Source organism: Ascaphus truei, chromosome 2 (assembly GCF_040206685.1).
Source record: "Ascaphus truei isolate aAscTru1 chromosome 2, aAscTru1.hap1, whole genome shotgun sequence".
Lineage (NCBI taxonomy): Eukaryota > Metazoa > Chordata > Amphibia > Anura > Ascaphidae > Ascaphus > Ascaphus truei.
Genome location: NC_134484.1, coordinates 402,163,344 through 402,182,463, shown reverse-complemented (window position 1 = coordinate 402,182,463; position 19,120 = coordinate 402,163,344). Strand labels below are relative to the sequence as shown.

General features: G+C 44.5%; 1 protein-coding gene across 2 annotated transcripts in view; it reads right to left on the bottom strand.

Moving 5' to 3' along the window:
* Positions 1 to 19,120, bottom strand: part of CALCR (calcitonin receptor) — a 379,531-nt gene that overhangs the window by 177,919 nt on the left and 182,492 nt on the right. For both annotated transcript variants that reach the window (XM_075587337.1, XM_075587336.1), the window contains one exon: positions 10,991 to 11,144. In XM_075587337.1, coding sequence (XP_075443452.1) covers positions 10,991 to 11,144 — 154 coding nt within the window. The remainder of the gene's footprint in view (positions 1 to 10,990; positions 11,145 to 19,120) is intronic.

Sequence of the window (19,120 nt, the reverse complement as noted above, 5' to 3'; positions counted from 1 at the left end):
CAACCAATCAGAAACCTCCAACATGTTGAGCAATGGGCAGAAACATACATATAAAGGAAAAGGGGTCAGTTAGTTAGTCAGTCAAGGGAAGGGAGATCAAAGAGAGGCCTGTTGGAATTCCAAAAGCCATAATTTTAGGTAATAATGATCATAATTCTTGTATGCATGTAAATCAGTATATACTGTATCTGTGTTTTATATTAATTTATGGTTAGATAGGATGAATTGTATTGTTTTGTTAGGACTGTAATAAGTACAAACCTTATGAAGTATAATTAGTGCCACCGTGTTATTATTAGATTTTGTTTGCTGATCTAATACATTTCTGTTAATTTGATTGAAGCCATCTCTATCGTGTCTAAAACCTCATAAATCAGGATACACATCTGTAAATGTGTATCCTATTGGAATACAAATCTACACATCTATTTCCTTAAGTAATAATTTTGCCAGTATTATTTTATTAATTCTTATAAGCCAGAGTTGCATTTATTGGTTATCCATCTAAAAAAATGTATCTGTATTTCTATTTTCGGTAAGGCTAGACATATAGGGCCTCATTCAGAAAGCCTCGATAAGGCCCTTATCGAGCACTTACCGACCAAAATGGCTACTCGTATTCAGAAAGCCTTGATAAGTGCTTGATAACGGCCTGTATCGACGCAAAATTTTATCACCAAAAGAAAATCGCCAATTGAGCGGCGATCAGCCGCTTATCGACCCTTTTCTGAAGGATCATAAACTCGCGCGATTCAGATACCCGCGAGTCGGCTGTCGCGGCCTATCGCAGCCCAGCGCAGCCCTAAAAGGCGTTCTTCTCCCCAAATCCAATACACCACAAAATTTGGGTAAATTGGTGGGGAGATGCCTCGATGAGCTGCGATGAGTTAGGACTTAGAAAAATAAGGCCGTTTTCCTGCCTGGGATTGATGCCGGGGGTCTCCGGAGCTGATACCCATTAATACCAGCACTGGAGGGCCCCGGCATGCATCCGAGGCAGGAAAAATGCATTTACAGCAACTTCATTACCTTAGCGGCTAACCGCTAAGGCAATGAAGGGGTTAAACACCCATGCCCGGCTTACAGTGGCTAGCGAGGGTGGGTGAAGGGGGAATTTGGCCCTTTGTGGCTGTTTAGGCCTTGTGGGGGGGTTGCGGGGGACTTAACCCCTTCATTACCTTAGCGGTTAATACCGCTGAGGTAATAAAGGGGTTAACCCAACCGCTACCCCCCCACAAGGTCTAGACACCCATCCTTAGGGCTAATACCCCCTTCACCCATCCGTGAAGCCTAGCACACACCCCGGACTGACTATACCCACCCTGTACCCATTGAGTAGTAAAGTGGTACATCATACCCATATAATAATAATATGGGCATGATAAGCCTCTATAGCACTCAATGGGCACCCTAATTACAATACAGTAATACACAAGACACACAATTATAAAACATAAGTAAACTCCAAAAAACCACACTTCACTAAATAAAAACAGTAGCCAGCTAATCCAATCAATAGCAACATCAACAATAAATTAATTAAACCATTACCCAATCAAAATAATTAATTCCTAAACCAACTCAAAATGAATAGTAACACTAACCAATCATAACCATTAATTACTACAACATTAATGAATGTAAACATAAAAGACAAAGAAATAAATTCAAACAATCTCTGAAGTAACTATAAAACACATTAGCTAACATAATACAACATTAACTACAAGCGAACACCAATCGCAAACCTTTTATTAGCATTAAGCTGGAAAAAAACAAACAATCACATCCACATAATAAACTGAAATGAAAAAAAGCAACAGCAATATCAAGCGAGAAATGCCCCCCAAATATTGTCATAATAATGTATTAATCTGTACCCTAAAGTGGTACAGATTAATATATTATCAGTCAATGTGGCTCACCCAAAAAATCAAAACCCACATCCAATGAATAAACCTGTACAAAGAGACATTTATAAACATTCAATATATTACTTACCATTAGAAGCGGTGGCCCTCCGACTCCCGGGGTAACAGGAAGCTCACGTACTTTGAAGCCCTCCAACAGCATCCGATGCCATCCGCCATGAAGATCCGGATCAGGTACCCAAATCTTCTTTTTCTTTCTTTAATCACCTTCTTCTATCTTCATCTGTAACCATTTCTTGATCTTCTTAATCTTCTATCTTCTTGTTGTAATCCAAAAAGCCCCATGGTAGATCCCAACCGATGTTGTCTCGTCGTCTTCTTGGGCTCAAATGAGGCATCACAGCCTTAAATAGGGCTTGTGACGTCACATTTAGCCTCCAAATGGTTAACAGCCACCTGATTGGCTGTTTAAAACCATGTTCCGACTTTAATTTTTTTTTGTCATGACGTCATTTAAAGGGAGTGATGCCAGCCAATCAGAATGGCTGTGCTTCATTTGCCTTTAAGATGACGTCACTAAATCCAAGATGGCCGGTGTCACAAGGTATTTCAGCCAATCAGAGTGTGGATTAATACATTATTATGACAATATTTGGGGGGCATTTCTCGCTTGTTATTGCTGTTGCTTTTTTTAATTTCAGTTTATTATGTGGATGTGATTGTTTGTTTTTTTCCAGCTTAATGCTAATAAAAGGTTTGCGATTGGTGTTCGCTTGTAGTTAATGTTGTATTATGTTAGCTATGTGTTTTATGGTTACTTCAGAGATTGTTTGAATTAATTTCTTTGTCTTTTAATGTTTACATTCATTAATGTTGTAGTAATTAATTGTGATGATTGGTTAGTGTTACTATTCATTTTGAGTTGGTTTAGGAATTAATTGTTTTGATCGGTTAATGGTTTAATTAATTCATTGTTGATGTTGCTATTGCTTGTATTGATTGGATTAGCTGGCTACTGTTTTTATTTAGTGAAGTGTGTTTTTTTGGAGTTTACTTATGTTTTATTATTGTGTGTCTTGTGTATTACTGTATTGTAATTAGGGTGCCCATTGAGTGCTATAGAGGCTTATCATGCCCATATTATTATTATATGAGTATGATGTACCACTATACTACTCAATGGGTATAGGGTGGGTATAGTCAGTCAGGGGTGGGTGCTTAGGCCTCCCGGGTTTGTATCGGGTCAGGGTGGGTTAACTCCTTAATGACTATAGCGGTTAGTAACCGCTAGGTGATTAAGGGGTTAGGGGCCATTAGAATGTCTTTATTATGTATATATGCTTTCTTGCTACGGAGGACAGAGGGACCTGCTGTTGTGGTAAGTATAACTGTATTTATTTACTTTATTTTTGTATGCTAATGAAGTGTTTAATAATGGGTAAATAATCTATTATCCATATCTGGATAATAGTTATTTTGCCCATTACTGTACAGTATGGGTTTGGGCGGAGGGGGGGGAGCGTGTATTGATGTTTATTAAAATATTTATTTATATACATTTCTTTAATAGTGTAGATGTGCAGGGGGTCTCCGGAGCTGAACCACGTTGGTTTTAGGTCCGGGGACCCCCTGCTTCCCAAGATACAGGCACCTTTATGGGGTGCCGGTATCCCTCTGCATTGAAATGTCCCGTGTCACGTGACCGGGACATTTCCTTGCAGCAGCAATGAATCGCCGGTTCAGGCCTTTTCAGAGGCTCGATGCTCTCGCTGGCAGCAACTTGCCCGTTTTGGGAATTTTTCTATCACTGTTAATCAAGCCTTTCTGAATACTGTGATAGCAACACCCAAAAAAAACGGCATTTTAAATGCACTGGCGATAATTTTTATCAATCCTCTCTGAATGAGGCCCATTGTTTTGCTAGTTAATTCTTATAAGCTAGAGATACTCATATATATGGATACATTATAAAAGCATCTATATTTCTATTTCTGGATAAGGCTAAACATTATCGGTAATAGCAGAAAGCTGCAAAGTCACATTACTCAAGGGTCACTGAATGGGTAAGGAGAAATCGTAAACTAAAATCAAGTTACAGAATGTGTATTTAGTCGTTATATATACATTCTTTGCAGTCCAGTGAACTAGTAATTTTATGTTGTTTACTGTTTAAGTAACATTTACTGTATGTAACTAAGAGTTAGTAAAAATTTGCCGACTTCCTCCATGAAAAATGTATTACTAATTGTAACGCTGTGCTCACCAGAAACAAGACGGGATCCCGGTACTGAGGTGGGAATGGGTATAAACGCCACCCACAGCCACGGGGGCACGTCTGGAGTGCGGATGGTCAGGCAGCCGGGTCAGGATTGGAGAAAGTAGAATGGTTAAGTACTTGCCGAGGTCTGAGGTAGGAGCCAGTAGAATGGTCAGTGTCCGTTTAGCTATTGGGGTTGGAGCCAGTAGAAGCGTAGAGGTTCATAAGCCGTGGTCAGGGTTGGAGAGATGAGGAAGGTCAGAGGTAAGCAGGCTGTGTCAGCCAGAAGTGCGGAGTCTAAAGTAATAGCTGGGTCGGTACACAGGAGGTCAATCTGAGGAGCTAGGAGACAAGGCAAGGCAGGACATGAACCAGGAAGTGGGAGAACAGCACTAACTGGAACTATGCTCAGCCAAAGTGCAAGTGGCACAGCTGAGCATATATGGGAGAGCATGGCCAATGAGAGAGGGGGCGGAGTGAAGGCGCGGCCTCTGCGGAGGCACAGGTAGGAGGAGAGACACAGGAGATAGATGGACATAATGAAGAGTTGACACGCAGCTTGGGAGCGGTGCACAAGCGTCACGTATGCGCGCCGCATGACATTAATGCATGTCGCAAGCGGGGCATGCAGCGACTCTATAACATCAGAAAAGCTCCTGTGGGAGCGCGCGCTGTAAGAACATCAGGGTTGCGTGAGACATCGGGTAAGGAGGGAGTGAGCCGCGGGGGACGCGCGTCCGGATTCCTTACACTAATATCTCAATAATAAAAATAAAAGTTTGCAAAAAGTCTTCCATGCATTAGCATTATTAAAAAAAATAACAATAATATTTATCAATATGGATACAGTACATTAACCTAGAGATCTCAGACACACTTGGATAGATTCTTAATATCAAAGTGCCTTGAGATAGTTGCTGCTGTTTTAATTCTCTGTAGTTTAATACTTTAAGTGTCAATGTCATGAAGTAATATGTATACCACTATGATACATTTGCTACACATGTTTTAGGAGGCAAATTAAGTTAGCCTTGGCCTTGCGGTTTTGTTAATACATTAAGAAAAAGGAAAGAAATAAAGAAAATTAATGTGCTTGAAATACCTCCAAAAGATCCCTTAACAAAGCCCTAAACTGTAATGTCAAATTGACTCAATATTTCAACTAAACCACAATATTCAAAGTGCTTTAATTCATTGCTCTAAAGTATTCTCTTTATGTCATTTTTTGCCACAAAATACTAAAATGTTAATGTTGTAGCACATTTCCCTTGGAATAGAGCATGGATGTGGCAGTACAGCAAGTTAAGCTTTGATTGTAAAAATGTCTGTTCTATTGATAGCACAGAGTTTAATGTTCTGGCTATACCTTTGTCGTACACCGGAGGCATTGTTTCACTGATGTTGAATTTCTTGGCTAATCCAAAAGGATAGGTTTAAACCATCTACAAACTATTTTTTAAGGGACTTGGAATTGAAGATAATTTTACTGAGTATGGCTGGAAGCTGCTTTAATGATTGAAGAGGGATCCGTCTCTCCCACTGCGATTGCCAAAAGTCTGTCTCATTGGGGTTATAAATGAGAGACATGTTAGTGTGTGAGAGACATGGGAGACAAAAGTGAGATATATGGGGAGTAGTGGTAAGTATGAGAAAGGTACTGTAAGGTATGGGGAGGAAGCAATCTGAGAGTGGACTGTACTGTAACTTCTCCTCCATTGCATAGGAAAAGTGTATACTGTAGCTGTGGATCATACTGTATCTTCTCACGGCCTCTCTAGTCAGTGGATTTCTGCAGATGCGCAGATTAATATGCCCTGCTACTCTCTTGAGCCACACATGTATTCTAATGCACAGAAATGTAGCACAGCAACAATTATCATTGTAGTGTCATGAAGTAGTGAACCACCTGACCGGTAGAGGTGAGGAGAAACAAAGATCTTAGTTTTGAGCATGCACACTCCCTCTGCAGCGAGGGGAAAAGATGCATAAGTAGTGAGCGGAATGCAGCCACTTGTAAATCCTTTCCAGGCCAGATGGGACCCATGGACTTAAACAATCTGCATGGCTCAATGAATCCTTGTATAGGGCTGCTTCTGCCTTAGCACTGTAAACCCTACAATTCCAAAGTGATTCATCTTCAACTCACTGTGCAACAGAAAAAAAGGACAAATCCCAAAAAATGAATATATAAAAACTGTGATAGGGACTATATAAATACAAATGGTACGACCATGCAGGAGACATGCAGCTTATCTTAAGGGGTGTTTCTCAACATCTCATAGGTAGGCATCTCAAAACTTCAAAGCACAAGAACTCCCCAAATTCATAGAAAAAATAAACAAATATACATAGTGCAAATGTGCAAAATTCAAATGTGGTGGTTAATGAAATCTTTGAGTGCCCACTCACATGGTAGTGAAAAAAATCAAGCGTTTTCAGATTCAATCTGGTGTAGATCTAGGTTTACTTAGTATCACTGGAACTCCCCGGATTATAAGATAAAAGAAGAGGTGGACATAGTATAATACAGCTTTATATGTTATATTAAAATTATTGAGCAGTGAGCTCATTTATCTCACATGCTACAAAGTTAGAAACAGCAATTTATGACCACTCTGATGCTGGCTTCCAAGGTGTAACACGAGCTGAGAGAGTGCATCTTCAACACCTTGGAAGCCAGCATCTGAGGTCTCCTCTAGCTGACGTATGTCACGGGAGACCAGGGCTTTTAACACCTTTTAACCGGGATCATTCAGAAGGCAAAACAAGGTAGTGGAATAAAATGAGGTACCCGCGTACACACAAATTAAATACAAAATATAGTTGAAATACACACTTACTGGGGGTCTGGGGTCGAAAACTAACCTAGTTGCAGGACACCTGCTTCGGATGGCTTATCCTGACCGGTACATCCCACCTGGCTTCCTGGTCCTCTTTTCGGCTGAAAGCCTTTGCCACGAACGCTATATTCTAATTTCAGAATTTGGGACTTGGCATCTGTCTAGTCTCCGCAGGGAAGGTTTTCCTAGCTTCAGAAATATGCATAACAGAGCAACTTTGAAAAGCCCGCCCACGCTTCACTGACTCAAGCCACAAGATGGTCCGGTTCTCTGCTTCGGCCATCTTCTTACATACCTTCCGCTGTTCTATCTTCAACATGGAAGTAGGAGGAATGACCAATCAGAGCATGGGAATTCCCTCCCCCGAGCAAATAGAAACAGGTTCTCATCTCTTGGCTGATTTAAGAAGAGGAGGCGTGCCAAGACGGCTCGAAAAGCCATGTGAGCGGGAAATATGAATTAGCCAATGGGAAATGCGCCTACGAGCTGAATCTTCCCCCAGTTAACCAATTGCCATCCACTGGGCAGGCTCCACCAGGTCTGGCAGCCTCAAAAGGTGTACCCCCAGGCTGCCTTTGTACTCCGGACCTGGCAAATCGCACCTCCCCTTAAACAAAACGGTTTTGTCACCCCTGGAAATAGTCTCTCCTTTGAACTCCAAAGTCTATGCAGTGTAAGGAATCAGGGAGCACGTCCCCCGCGGCGTGCTTCCTCTTTACCTGCTGCTTCAAAGCCTCCCACGCACCTTACTGTAAGGGAGCGGCATGCTCCCTCCTTACCTGTTGCTTCAGAGCCTCCCGCAAACCTTACAGAGCGCGTGCACCTTCGGAGGGTTTTCAAGGTCCCTAAGGAGCTTGGCTCTGCCCCCGGCTTGCGATGCATGGCCACCCCGCGCGGCGCGCACACGTGACATGCGTGTACCGCGCTCCCCAGTTGCTTGTCAATACTCATTATTTCGCTCACCTGTCTGCACCTCACAGCCTATCCCTGCCTCCGCAGAGGCTGCTCCTCTGCTCCATCCCCCTGTCTCATTGGACTCTCATACACATATATGCTCAGCTTTCTCACTCCTTCTTTGGCTGAACATAGTTCATTGTAGCCATGCTGTTCCCACATCCCAGTTCCTGCTGTTTTGCCTTGCCTTGCCTGTCTCTGTGTTTAATCTCCTATGTAACGACCCGGCTAGACTTTGGACCCTTCTCTGTATATCACCCCCTGGCTTGCATCTGACCTTCCCTATCTCTCCATCCCTGACCATGGTACACGAACAATGACTATTGTACTGGCTCCAACCCCTTGACCACAGCACCCGGCTACCAACTCCTCTCCTGGCTCCTACCTCTAACCTCGGCAAGTATCAAGACCATTCTACTCTCTCCAACCCTGACCCAGCTAACCCTGACTATCCACTCTCCAGACGTGCCTCCACTGCTGTGGGTGGGGTGCTCTATACTCTCCCACCTCAGTACCGGGGCCCCGCCTTGTTGATGGTGAGCGCAAGTGTTACATGCAGACATCCTGGGACCTATGTAGATGCCCGGGCTGACTGTATATACATTTATACAGTACACACAAAACATTATAAAACATGTTTTAATAAATTATATGTCTTGGGGAACCTTATACCTGTGAGTGAAATGGGTGAAATGGGTCTGGGATACTTGGGCTTAAAAAACAGGATTCGGGGGACACAGTGTAGCCCTGGTGTAATTTACCTTGCGTACCCGCAAATCATGCCTGCACATCAGGGAAAATTACAGGACCACCGGTAATTTTGTCCCCCGAACTCCTGCAAACAAGACAAATGTATTTCGACCCAAAAATCCCACCTAAAACTTACATTCCCGAAGTTTTATGTTTCTGGGACAAGGGGAAAAGGTAAAGCCCCAAACTGGTCAGGTTTTCCCTATACTTTGCATGGGACTTCCATACCCGTCTTCATCTACAGACAGGTCACCGCACATCATACGCGGTTTGCGGGTAAAATAGCAGTACTACCGGCTACTCCGGTCAGCAACATTTAATACACTTTTTAAGTCTAGTTGCCCCCCAATATCCACCCTTAAACTCCCATTCCCAAAGTCCCGGTTCTGTAGCTATCTCTCAACAGGGACCTAACTACACATGGCACGTCTAGCTATGGAGCTTACAGGGGACAGTAAAATGGGAACAGAAATATAGGGAAACATATCAGAGTGCATTACTAGACCCAAGAGCTGACTCTTCAGCCCTTGGCACACGGTTTTAGGAGCAGCCAGTCAAGCTTTACTTTTATTTATGAAGGCTGGCTACCCCTACCGTTACACCTCCCCCCTCAAGATGAAGGCTCTGGAGCAGTCACCGCATCAGGTGGTTCCACAAACCTGGATGTCCTGGAGCTTCGTTAGTCACTGGATATGCCCTGTCGGGAGAGTCCATCGGCATTGCCGTGTTGACTGCCCTTCTTGTGCTGGATAGTGAAATCAAATCCTTGCAGGGCAAGACTCCAGCATAGTAGTTTCCCATTCTCCCCCAACACCCTCTGTAACCAACTGAGGGGATTGTAATCAGTGATCACGGTGAAAGCTCTACCATAGAGGTAGGGCTGTAGCTTCTGCAGTGCCCAAACAATTGCCAGGCAATTTTTCAATGGTGGCATAAGCCCCGTCCCGAGGCAACAGCAAGCACGCTTACCTGGCTCAGTAAAGCACCGATACCATAGTCTGAGGCAACGGTCTGCACCAGAAATTGCTTGCTGTAATCTGGTGCTGCCAGGATGGGAGCACTAGCCAGGGCAGACTTCAGAGCCTGGAATGCCTCCCCACATGCGGGAGACCAGGCTACCAGAACTGAGAGTTTCTTCCCTACCATTACAATGTGCACGTCATATACCGGGGAACCTGGACGTGCGACTCACTGTCTGAGAGACTGGAGCCGGCTGCGTGTGCGATCGGGACGCCGTTCACTTGAGACCCAGAGTGGTCAAAATGGCTGTTTTTATCTTTGGAGCATGAGAGTTGAATAAGCTCACAGCTCAATAATTTTAATATATAAAGCTGTGTCCACCTCTTCTTCTTTTATCTTATGATTCGGGGAGTTACAGTGATACTAAGTCAACCTAGATCTACACCAGATTGAATCTGAAAATGCCTGATTTTTTTCACTACCATGTTAGTGGGCACTCAAAGATTTCATTAACCACCACATTTGAATTTTGCACATTTGCACTATGTACAGGCATACCCCGCATTAACGTACGCAATGGGACCGGAGCATGTATGTAAAGTGAAAATGTACTTAAAGTGAAGCACTACCTTTTTCCCACTTATCGATGCATGTACTGTACTGCAATCGTTATATACGTGCATAACTGATGTAAATAACGCATTTGTAACAGGCTCTATAGTCTCCCTGCTTGGGTACAGGTTGGGAGCTAGTATTGCTGTTCAGGACGTGAGCTGCCGTTTGCCTATTGAACGATATGTACTTACTCGCGAGTGTACTTAAAGTGAGTATCCTTAAACCGGGGTATGCCTGTATATTTGTTTATTTTTTCTATGATTGCGGGGAGTTCTTGCGCTTTGAAGTTTTATGACATCTTCAACTCACTAGCCGTTTGAGAAGCTAAAAATAGTTGTTGGTATTCCGCTTCCTGTGCCAGTCAATACTGGAGCATTTTACATAAACGTAATGCACTTACAGCATATTTATTCATATTGGTAGAGTTTTGTTATAGTTTCTTTCATTCAAATTGTTGCAAAAAGTGGTGCTATAAATGCCAGATTTATTTGTAAAAAATCCAAATTAGAACAATGGATTTTTTTTTTCATTGATAAAAATTGGGATCATTTTTTCCTTCCCACAATTATTGGCCCAGTTTGCATTCTATTTTGCGGCAAGAATTAAGCTAATTTGTGGCAGGGATATTTTTCCCAAGCCTAGTGTTTTGTCACTGCATTTTGAAGGGATTCCCTATATTTCACTTTCTTGAATGCTAATTAACCCCTTGGGGGCTGATACTAAAATATATGCCCATACTTTACCTGTTTTTGAATATGGAGCATCTCTGTTCATTTTCTCATAACATTTGAATTGTGAGTTTATTATCTTCTGCCTTATTATGTATCGCTCAGTCACTACCGGCACTAGGGTAGAATCAGCATAATTTACAGTAGAGGCAAGACTTGGAACCATTTTCTGCACAGAAAGGAAAATCTATTAGTACAACATTTTATACAAAAATAATATACTTTTTTATTATACGATTTTATTTGTCAAAATTGAGTAAATTATCTTTCAAATAAAACATTGGCAATTTAGAATAGATTGTCACTTAGAAACAATGGATCGCCAACAGCAAATCAGAAAAGCATAGCTTGCCTAGGAAACCACTTTTAATCGGTTGATTTTATGAAGTCCAAAGTGGCCGATCACATTGCTGTCAGCCAAAAACACCCATTCAAGTCCACAGGGGTATTTTTTTCTTTTGCACTGCAGTCGACGGCTTTGGATTTTATTATATTATATAACGAGTACCTTAATAACAATAAAATACTTATTTTTATACTAAAGTAAACATTCATTGGATTTCTGACTAAAAAATTATTATACATATAGGTGAAAAATACCCACTGCTAAGATGAATCTAAGCTGGTTTCTGTCTTACCACAAGTAATCAGAGATTAAGCAGTAAAACATTATACAGTAGTTTTGGACAAAGCATCAAAGCTCTCAGAGAGCTTAAAATTTATGTAGACTGCATCAAATTCAGACAACCGCAGACATGACCTCTTACCTGTTTATGATACAGATAAGTAAAGTAGTAGTTAGCAGTCCATAGATCTTCTTATAAATGTGAACATTTAAAGTAGGTTCAACGTACGGTCTTTCCCTGGACCAAGGACCGAAACGTTGATCTTACATAAAATATTCACCTTTATAAAAAAAGATCTGTGGAGGGCTGACTAGCACGTTACCTATCTGAACACTGCTATTTGTGGAAGTCTTAAGCACCCGGGGAAGTTTGCTGTGCAATAATGTAAGTGCCCCTTCAAACTGACCTGTTTATGATACAGAACTAACACAAATACAGGTAAACCCCGTTATTGCGCGACCCGTTATAACGCGAAATCGGTTATAACGCGGTTTTCACGTGGCTCCCGTTCAAAAAATAAAATAAAAAAATTCTGCACACACTGCACACTCTCTCACTGCACACTCTCTCACTGCACACTCTCTCACTGCAAACTCTCTCACTGCACACACTCACTGCACACACTCACTGCACACACTCACTGCACACACTCACTGCACACACTCTCACTGCACACACTCTCTCTGCACACACTGCACACTCTCTCACTGCACACTCTCTCACTGCAAACTCTCTCACTGCACACACTCACTGCACACACTCACTGCACACACTCACTGCACACACTCACTGCACACACTCTCACTGCACACACTCTCACTGCACACACTCTCACTGCACACACTCTCACTGCACACACATTCACTGCACACACACTCACTGCACACTGCACACACTGCCAGCACACTGCTCACAGCACACACACTCACTGCACACACTCTCACTGCACACACACTCACTGCACACACACTCACTGCACACACACTCACTGCACACACACTCGCTGCCACTGCACACACTCTCACTGCACACACTCTCACTGCACACACTCTCACTGCACACTGCTCACAGCACACAGCCCACACTCACTGCACACACTCTCACTGCACACACTCTCACTGCACACACTCTCACTGCACACACTCTCACTGCACACACACTCACTGCACACACTCTCACTGCACACAATCTCACTGCACACTGCTCACAGCACACAGCCCACACTCACTGCACACACTCTCACTGCACACACTCTCACTGCACACACTCACTGCACACATGCTCACTGCACACACACTCACTGCACACACACTCACTGCACACACACTCACTGCACACACACTCACTGCACACACTGCACACTGCACACACTCCCAGCACACACTCTCACTGCACACACACTGCACACACTGCACACACTCCCAGCACACAGCAATCCCAGCACACAGCACTCACAGCACACAGCACTCACAGCACACTCTCAGAGCACACAGCACTCACAGCACACAGCTCTCACAACACTCACAACACACTCTCACAGCACTCACAGCACACTCTCACAGCACTCACAGCACACTACACCACACCTCCCACTCCCCCTCCCTACCTTTGGTGTTGGCTGCTGAGATCGGAGCGGAGCTGGCATCAGGAGGAGGGGGGGGGGTGTCGAAGGAGGGTGTCGGGAGGAGGGGGGAGGGTGTCGGGAGGAGGGGGGGTGAGTGAAGAGCAGGCTGGGACTCGGAGGGCCGCGTGGGCTATGCCGTGGCTGGACTCGCCGTTTGCTAGGGGATGGGTAGGGCTTCCGAACACCTCTTCCTTCCTTCCCTCCTCACTCCCACCCTCCCGATCAGGCGCGCGGCGGCCATTTTTTTAAAAAATCAGCGCGACCGCGCTATAATGGGGTTTACCTGTACCTGGTATGATACAGAAAGGGAAAGATTGCAGTGGACTATAAACTTTGGAAGTCATACTGTACAGATCCAGCAATACTTACAGTCTTCGATATCATGACAAGGTTTGGACAGGAGATTCCACCTGTGGGAACACTTTTTGCCCCGTGTTTATTTAATTGCAATTCAGTATGCATCTGGCAGATGGCACAGTGAATATATTTGTCCATGCCTGTGAGGCTATTGAAAGACAAAATAACTTGACAGGTGTTTTTATATACAGTAGTACTTTAACTTATTTCAATGGTTGGCAATTGTTCCGGTGTAAAATAAATTATACTGTACTTTTTAACAAAAGACACCATTTTTTCAGAGATACACTTGGAGACACCCAGTGAGGGGGAAATAGAGAGATAGCTTTGCACAAGACACAATTTCTTTAAAGGTAATTCAGCACCTCCTTTGCTTTGTTTATACTCAGCCTGCTAGAAATATAGTGTAGCAGGGTCCCCCATGGCCCTCCTCACCTGCGCAGAGTAGCGGGTACCTCCGCACCATGTCAGGCAGTTGCAGGGGCGATCGCAGCACCCGACGGCATCAGTGACAGGGCGCTGCCATCTTGTGCGCGTTTGCGCATGCGCGGTGCGCGTTTGCAGTCGCGACGGCCATTACACCTAGCGCAGGAAAGTGTAGGGAGGCAGGTAGGACCCCTAGAAGTCGCGCATGTGCAGTTAGGGTGATGCAGCGGTCATTACAGGTTTGCACAGGCTCCATGGAGAGTAGCGGCGGCCATTATAGTGCGCACACGCGGCCACAATGTTAAAGAGGGCCATAAAGGACTACAATTCCCAGCAGCCTCTGGGGACTGCACTTTCAACTTGGTCACAGGCAGCCAGACAGCCAATGAGCTTGCAACTTCTCCTGCTGGAGAAGGATACATTGTTGTGTGCAGAGTCAGGAAGCAGACTGTGAAGCACATGAGTTGGTCAGGCTAAGGAGACAGTGGAGGAAGGAAGGGGGGCAGAGAGCAGCGAGCTTCTTCCCTAGGCCAGAAATCCCCATGCTAGAGCTGAGGCCCTGACTCTCCACTAGTGAGGGTGGGTATTCATAGGGACCCTGTACCCCTTCAGCTGTGCAGTTCCTTAAAGCAGGGAGAGACCCTGTGCAGTTCCTTAGAGCAGGGAGAGACCCTGTGCAGTTCCTTAAAGCAGGGAGAGACCCTGTGTAGTTCCTTAGTGCAGGGACCCAGTGAAAGGGTTTGCTGCATGTTCCTGTGTGCTGTGTTGCTGATCCAGAGACTGTCCTTACGGTGGGACGTCCGGCGGGACCCCATCCCACGCGGAGGTACAGATCAGCGCTGGACCAAGCGGCGCCGGTAGACCCTTTGCAAAGACACCCAGGTGCAGGGACACCTGGGCAGGTATTTACAACCTTCCACACGTGCACCAACTTTAACTTGCTCCTCACATGTGACAGGCCTGTTCACACACTTGTGTTATTTGCCCATATATTAAACCTGTGTTATATACCTTGGTGTATGTGGTTCATATATGTGGGTCCTGTGTAGGGGACATTCTACGCTCTTAGAATCCTGAACAGGTGGAGGCGCTGTAATTAGAAGATCGTTCCAGAGGATTCACCCCAGGCTCTCACTAGCGGAGGCTCAGACCTCCTGAGAGCCTGACAGGTATACTGCACCACACCTGGTAACATATAGGTTCCCCCTCACATACACTCTATATGTGATTGGGTGGGGGAATACCCGTTACATTGACATAAGAGAAAATAATCCCTCTAACAAGCACTCTACCTCACTAATATATAAAATATAACACTTTAATGATGTAATGAAAACAAGAAAAAAAAATTAATTTAAAACCTAAATGATACGTATTATTGTTGCTGCAATACCATGAATTCTCTGATACTACACAGAGTAATCCATGCAGGATAGGTAGAACTACTCAGCATTTAGCGTCTTTAGGTTTTAAGTTTATTTTTCTCTTGTTTTCATTACATCATTAAAGTATTATATTTGATATATTAGTAGAGGTAGAGTGCTTGTTAGAGGGATTTTTTTGTCTTTTGTCTATATGCATTACCTATTCCCTTAGCACCCCTCTAGCACGTTTAATGTTTAATAGCTGAGCGGGGTCCACCCTCTGTGTTCAAAGGCTGCTAGAAATGGATCATCATTTCTACGATGGCAGGCACAGGATGCCCCACAGAGTCCGCTGGGACCTAAAGAGCTTCTTCCCATTCCTGTGCTAGCAGTTCCAGCGAGCAGGATTATTGTGAAATAATGGAATGCATGTGGATCATAGTTTTCCCTACCTGAGTAATTGCGAACATGGTACCTACTCTTGCTAACTTCACACCCGCTTGGTGCGGTAAACCAGCCGGGCATAAAAATCTGCATGGGAGTCTTAGGTTCCTTGTCCATGGCACCAGACTGAGCCCGATAGGTCTCTGGGGTGATATCATACCGGGAGTTCAGTAGCAAATTCATGGTCATGTAGTTCCTCGATTCCTAACGGTCCAGCTTTCAGTGAGCAGAAAAAACTGGTGCTCGATGGACCGCAGGAACCCATCAATGTTGTCCCTCTCTTCATCGAAGTGGACAAAGCTACTGTAGGCAAGCTGGGGATAACTTGCCTGGTAGCTGCGGCTGGTCATGGGGGATGGGCGTGAGCAGTTGCTGGGCAGTCAGGTATTTGAGTGGTGCCAATTGGAGCTCCAGCCTCGCCGAGAGTAGACAATGTGGTGGTAATCTGTTTGGCGAGATCAGGTGTCAGTCCCCCCATGCCGGCTTCTTATTCGGAGCTGGCAGAGGACATCTTTGACTGCCTGGCTGAGTGGGACAACTTGATGGTCCCTTCTCCCAGACCTATTAGGGCCTCCAGTGGTAAAACTCCATGCCAGACAAGGTCTGCTACCATGTCCTTTTTGCTTTGGGACAGGTTTCCAATCCCTGCTCCTCTCAGCAGGTATGGACTTGGTCTATGCCTTGTAGTAGGTTGCCATGGTCCAGCTCAGGTTGCTTATTTATTAACTGGCTACTTAGGGAGTGTGAGCTCTGACCATGACTCTTGAGTGCCTGGAATGCTTTGTGCTATGGTCATGACCTATTCAGTCTAGAATACCTCTGAATATTCCGACCCTGAGCCTGTTGATCCCATAGCTACCACCACAAAAGTCTGTCATGAGAGATAAGTGTCACGGGAGACCAGGCCATTTACACCTTTTTACCAGGATCATGCATTGGGCAAAACAAGTTAACGAAATAAATTGTAAATGTATTAACAGGAATAGGCAGACACACAGCGTTACACAAAATACAGCAAAAAGACACACTTACTTGGGAATTGGGGTAACAACCTAGACTCTCCTAACTGCAGGGAATCCTATCCCTGATCACAGTTGCAAAAACAGGACAGAAAATATTCCAGGCAGCTTTTCGCTGAAGCAGACCTTTTCTTGCTGGAGACTTACAACTGGAAAACTCTGGAGAACACTTTGGAGAACCTTGGAGAACTACTGTAACTATCTCATGGCTGCAAGGGGTTATAATACCTCTGACTTTCTTTACAGATTACTACCCCCCCTATCAGGAGCATGAGAAAAATCTCTGCAGCTAATCAGAGACAAGCTGGTAGGACACACAGGGTTACCTGGAAATCTGAATGAACCAAGGACCACATGCAATTTGGCACTTCTGGCCCTTGATTCCCTCAATGCTACCCATGGTGACAGGCCCCGGCCAGTCTGGTGGGCCAAATGGAAATTCAAAGAGCATCCATTGATCTGAGGACGTGGGTATTTGACTTCTTCCCTCCTGTCAAAATTGTTTTGACACCTCAGAATTCCTCTCTGGCTTTTGATCCCCACTGTATGAGTAGACACAGTGGCACTGTCTGAGAGTCCCATCTCATTATACTGTGCACAAGCATATGTTTGAAAACACACTGTTCCCTGAAATATACACTTTAAAAAATATCCTAAGTCTTTTGGTTATGAGAAATAGAATAAGAAGCTGCACGTTATTTCTTACTAGCCACATTCCCCAAACCCTATACAATACTTAGGAGTGGACTCTTAAAAGTCCCCTCACCATCTTGTAGCTGATTGGAGTATCCCCAGAACCCTTATACCGGTTCTGGGTAACCTTTGCATTTACTGGGTAACCCCATTAAATAGGGACCTCTGACTGTTTCAGGGACACCTCACATCCCAATGCCCCATTTACCTTTCTGGGTTGTGCTGAAGCAGGGAACCTAGTGGTGAGTCACACCCTATACAGCTTCTGGGTGACCTGGGCATTAAGTGAGTATCCCCCTTAACCTAGGGACCCCTTGACTGTGTCAGGGACACCTCACATCCCTATGCCCCCTTTACTTTTATGGTCTCTGCTGAAGCAGGGAACTTGGCGGTGAGTCGTGTAACTGTTTTCAAGGGTTGATTTTGACCGGAGGTCTGTGCCTATATGTCCCCGAGAATCTGACTTGATTCCTGGATACATTTTTGGGGTGACCAGCAACCCCCCTTGAAACTCATAGCCTGTGAATCTCCACTGGTTAGCACTCCTGGAAAGGTAAAACACACATACATTCTTTATTGGTGCACAATCACATACATTTCATGTACAACCAATGGGTCCAAGAGCTGACACTCTAAGCCCACAAATATGGTTCAGAGGTAACCATCTAGGCATAATACCGTTATTGATGGCCTGGTTACCCCTTCAACGTCACAATCAGCGTTTAACACCGGGATTAAGGCAGCAGACAGGACAAAACAGTTCAATAAAGAGTATTCTGTCCAGAGCCAGCAAACACAACACAAATCACAATCAGCGCTTACACTCACCAAGACAGGAGATTCGTAGGGAATCCTAGTGACCAGGCTCTACTTCAAATGCTTACTCTGCATTTTCTTTCTTCTTTGGTAGCTCCCTTGTATGATATCCACCCCCGTCCACTCACCCTTTGTTTCATGCACCTCTCTCTCCCCCCCACCTCCCCAGTCCCAACACTAGCCAGTTCCCCGGACATGCCAGCTGCCAAAAGGATGTACCAGCCCTGCATGTCATGAGACATGGCTAGGCTTTATACAGTAAGTGCACAATCACATTTTTATGTTTAGGTACATTTATAACACACATGAATAAAAGGATTACAGTTACATGATATGTTAGGAGCTACCAGGTATATTAAAACAGGGTAGCTCCATGGTCTGGTGGCCAGATGAGCCCCAGAAAAGGATGTGTAAGGGCCAGCTTCCGGGTTTAACCTTTATTATGCTGGTCCTTGGGCCTTTTTCCAATCAAACAAAGAATATAGTGGGTAAATAAAAACAATGGGCAAGACTATGACCAATCTGGAAAAAGAAGCGAGTGAGAACCAAAGCTAATTTTACACCACGTACCTCAAGCATATCACACACAGCTCACCCCACCCCTATCCCATTGTACCCCACTTCAGACACAGATCACCACACCTCAGACCTAGCATACCCTACCAAGGACCAAGCTCCAGTCTAAGTTTAACTGGTGCCTTTTTAAGGGATAACATGTGTCAGGGGATTCCAGGTGCATGATTGGACCTCATTGGACCTCAGTGGCCAGAATAACA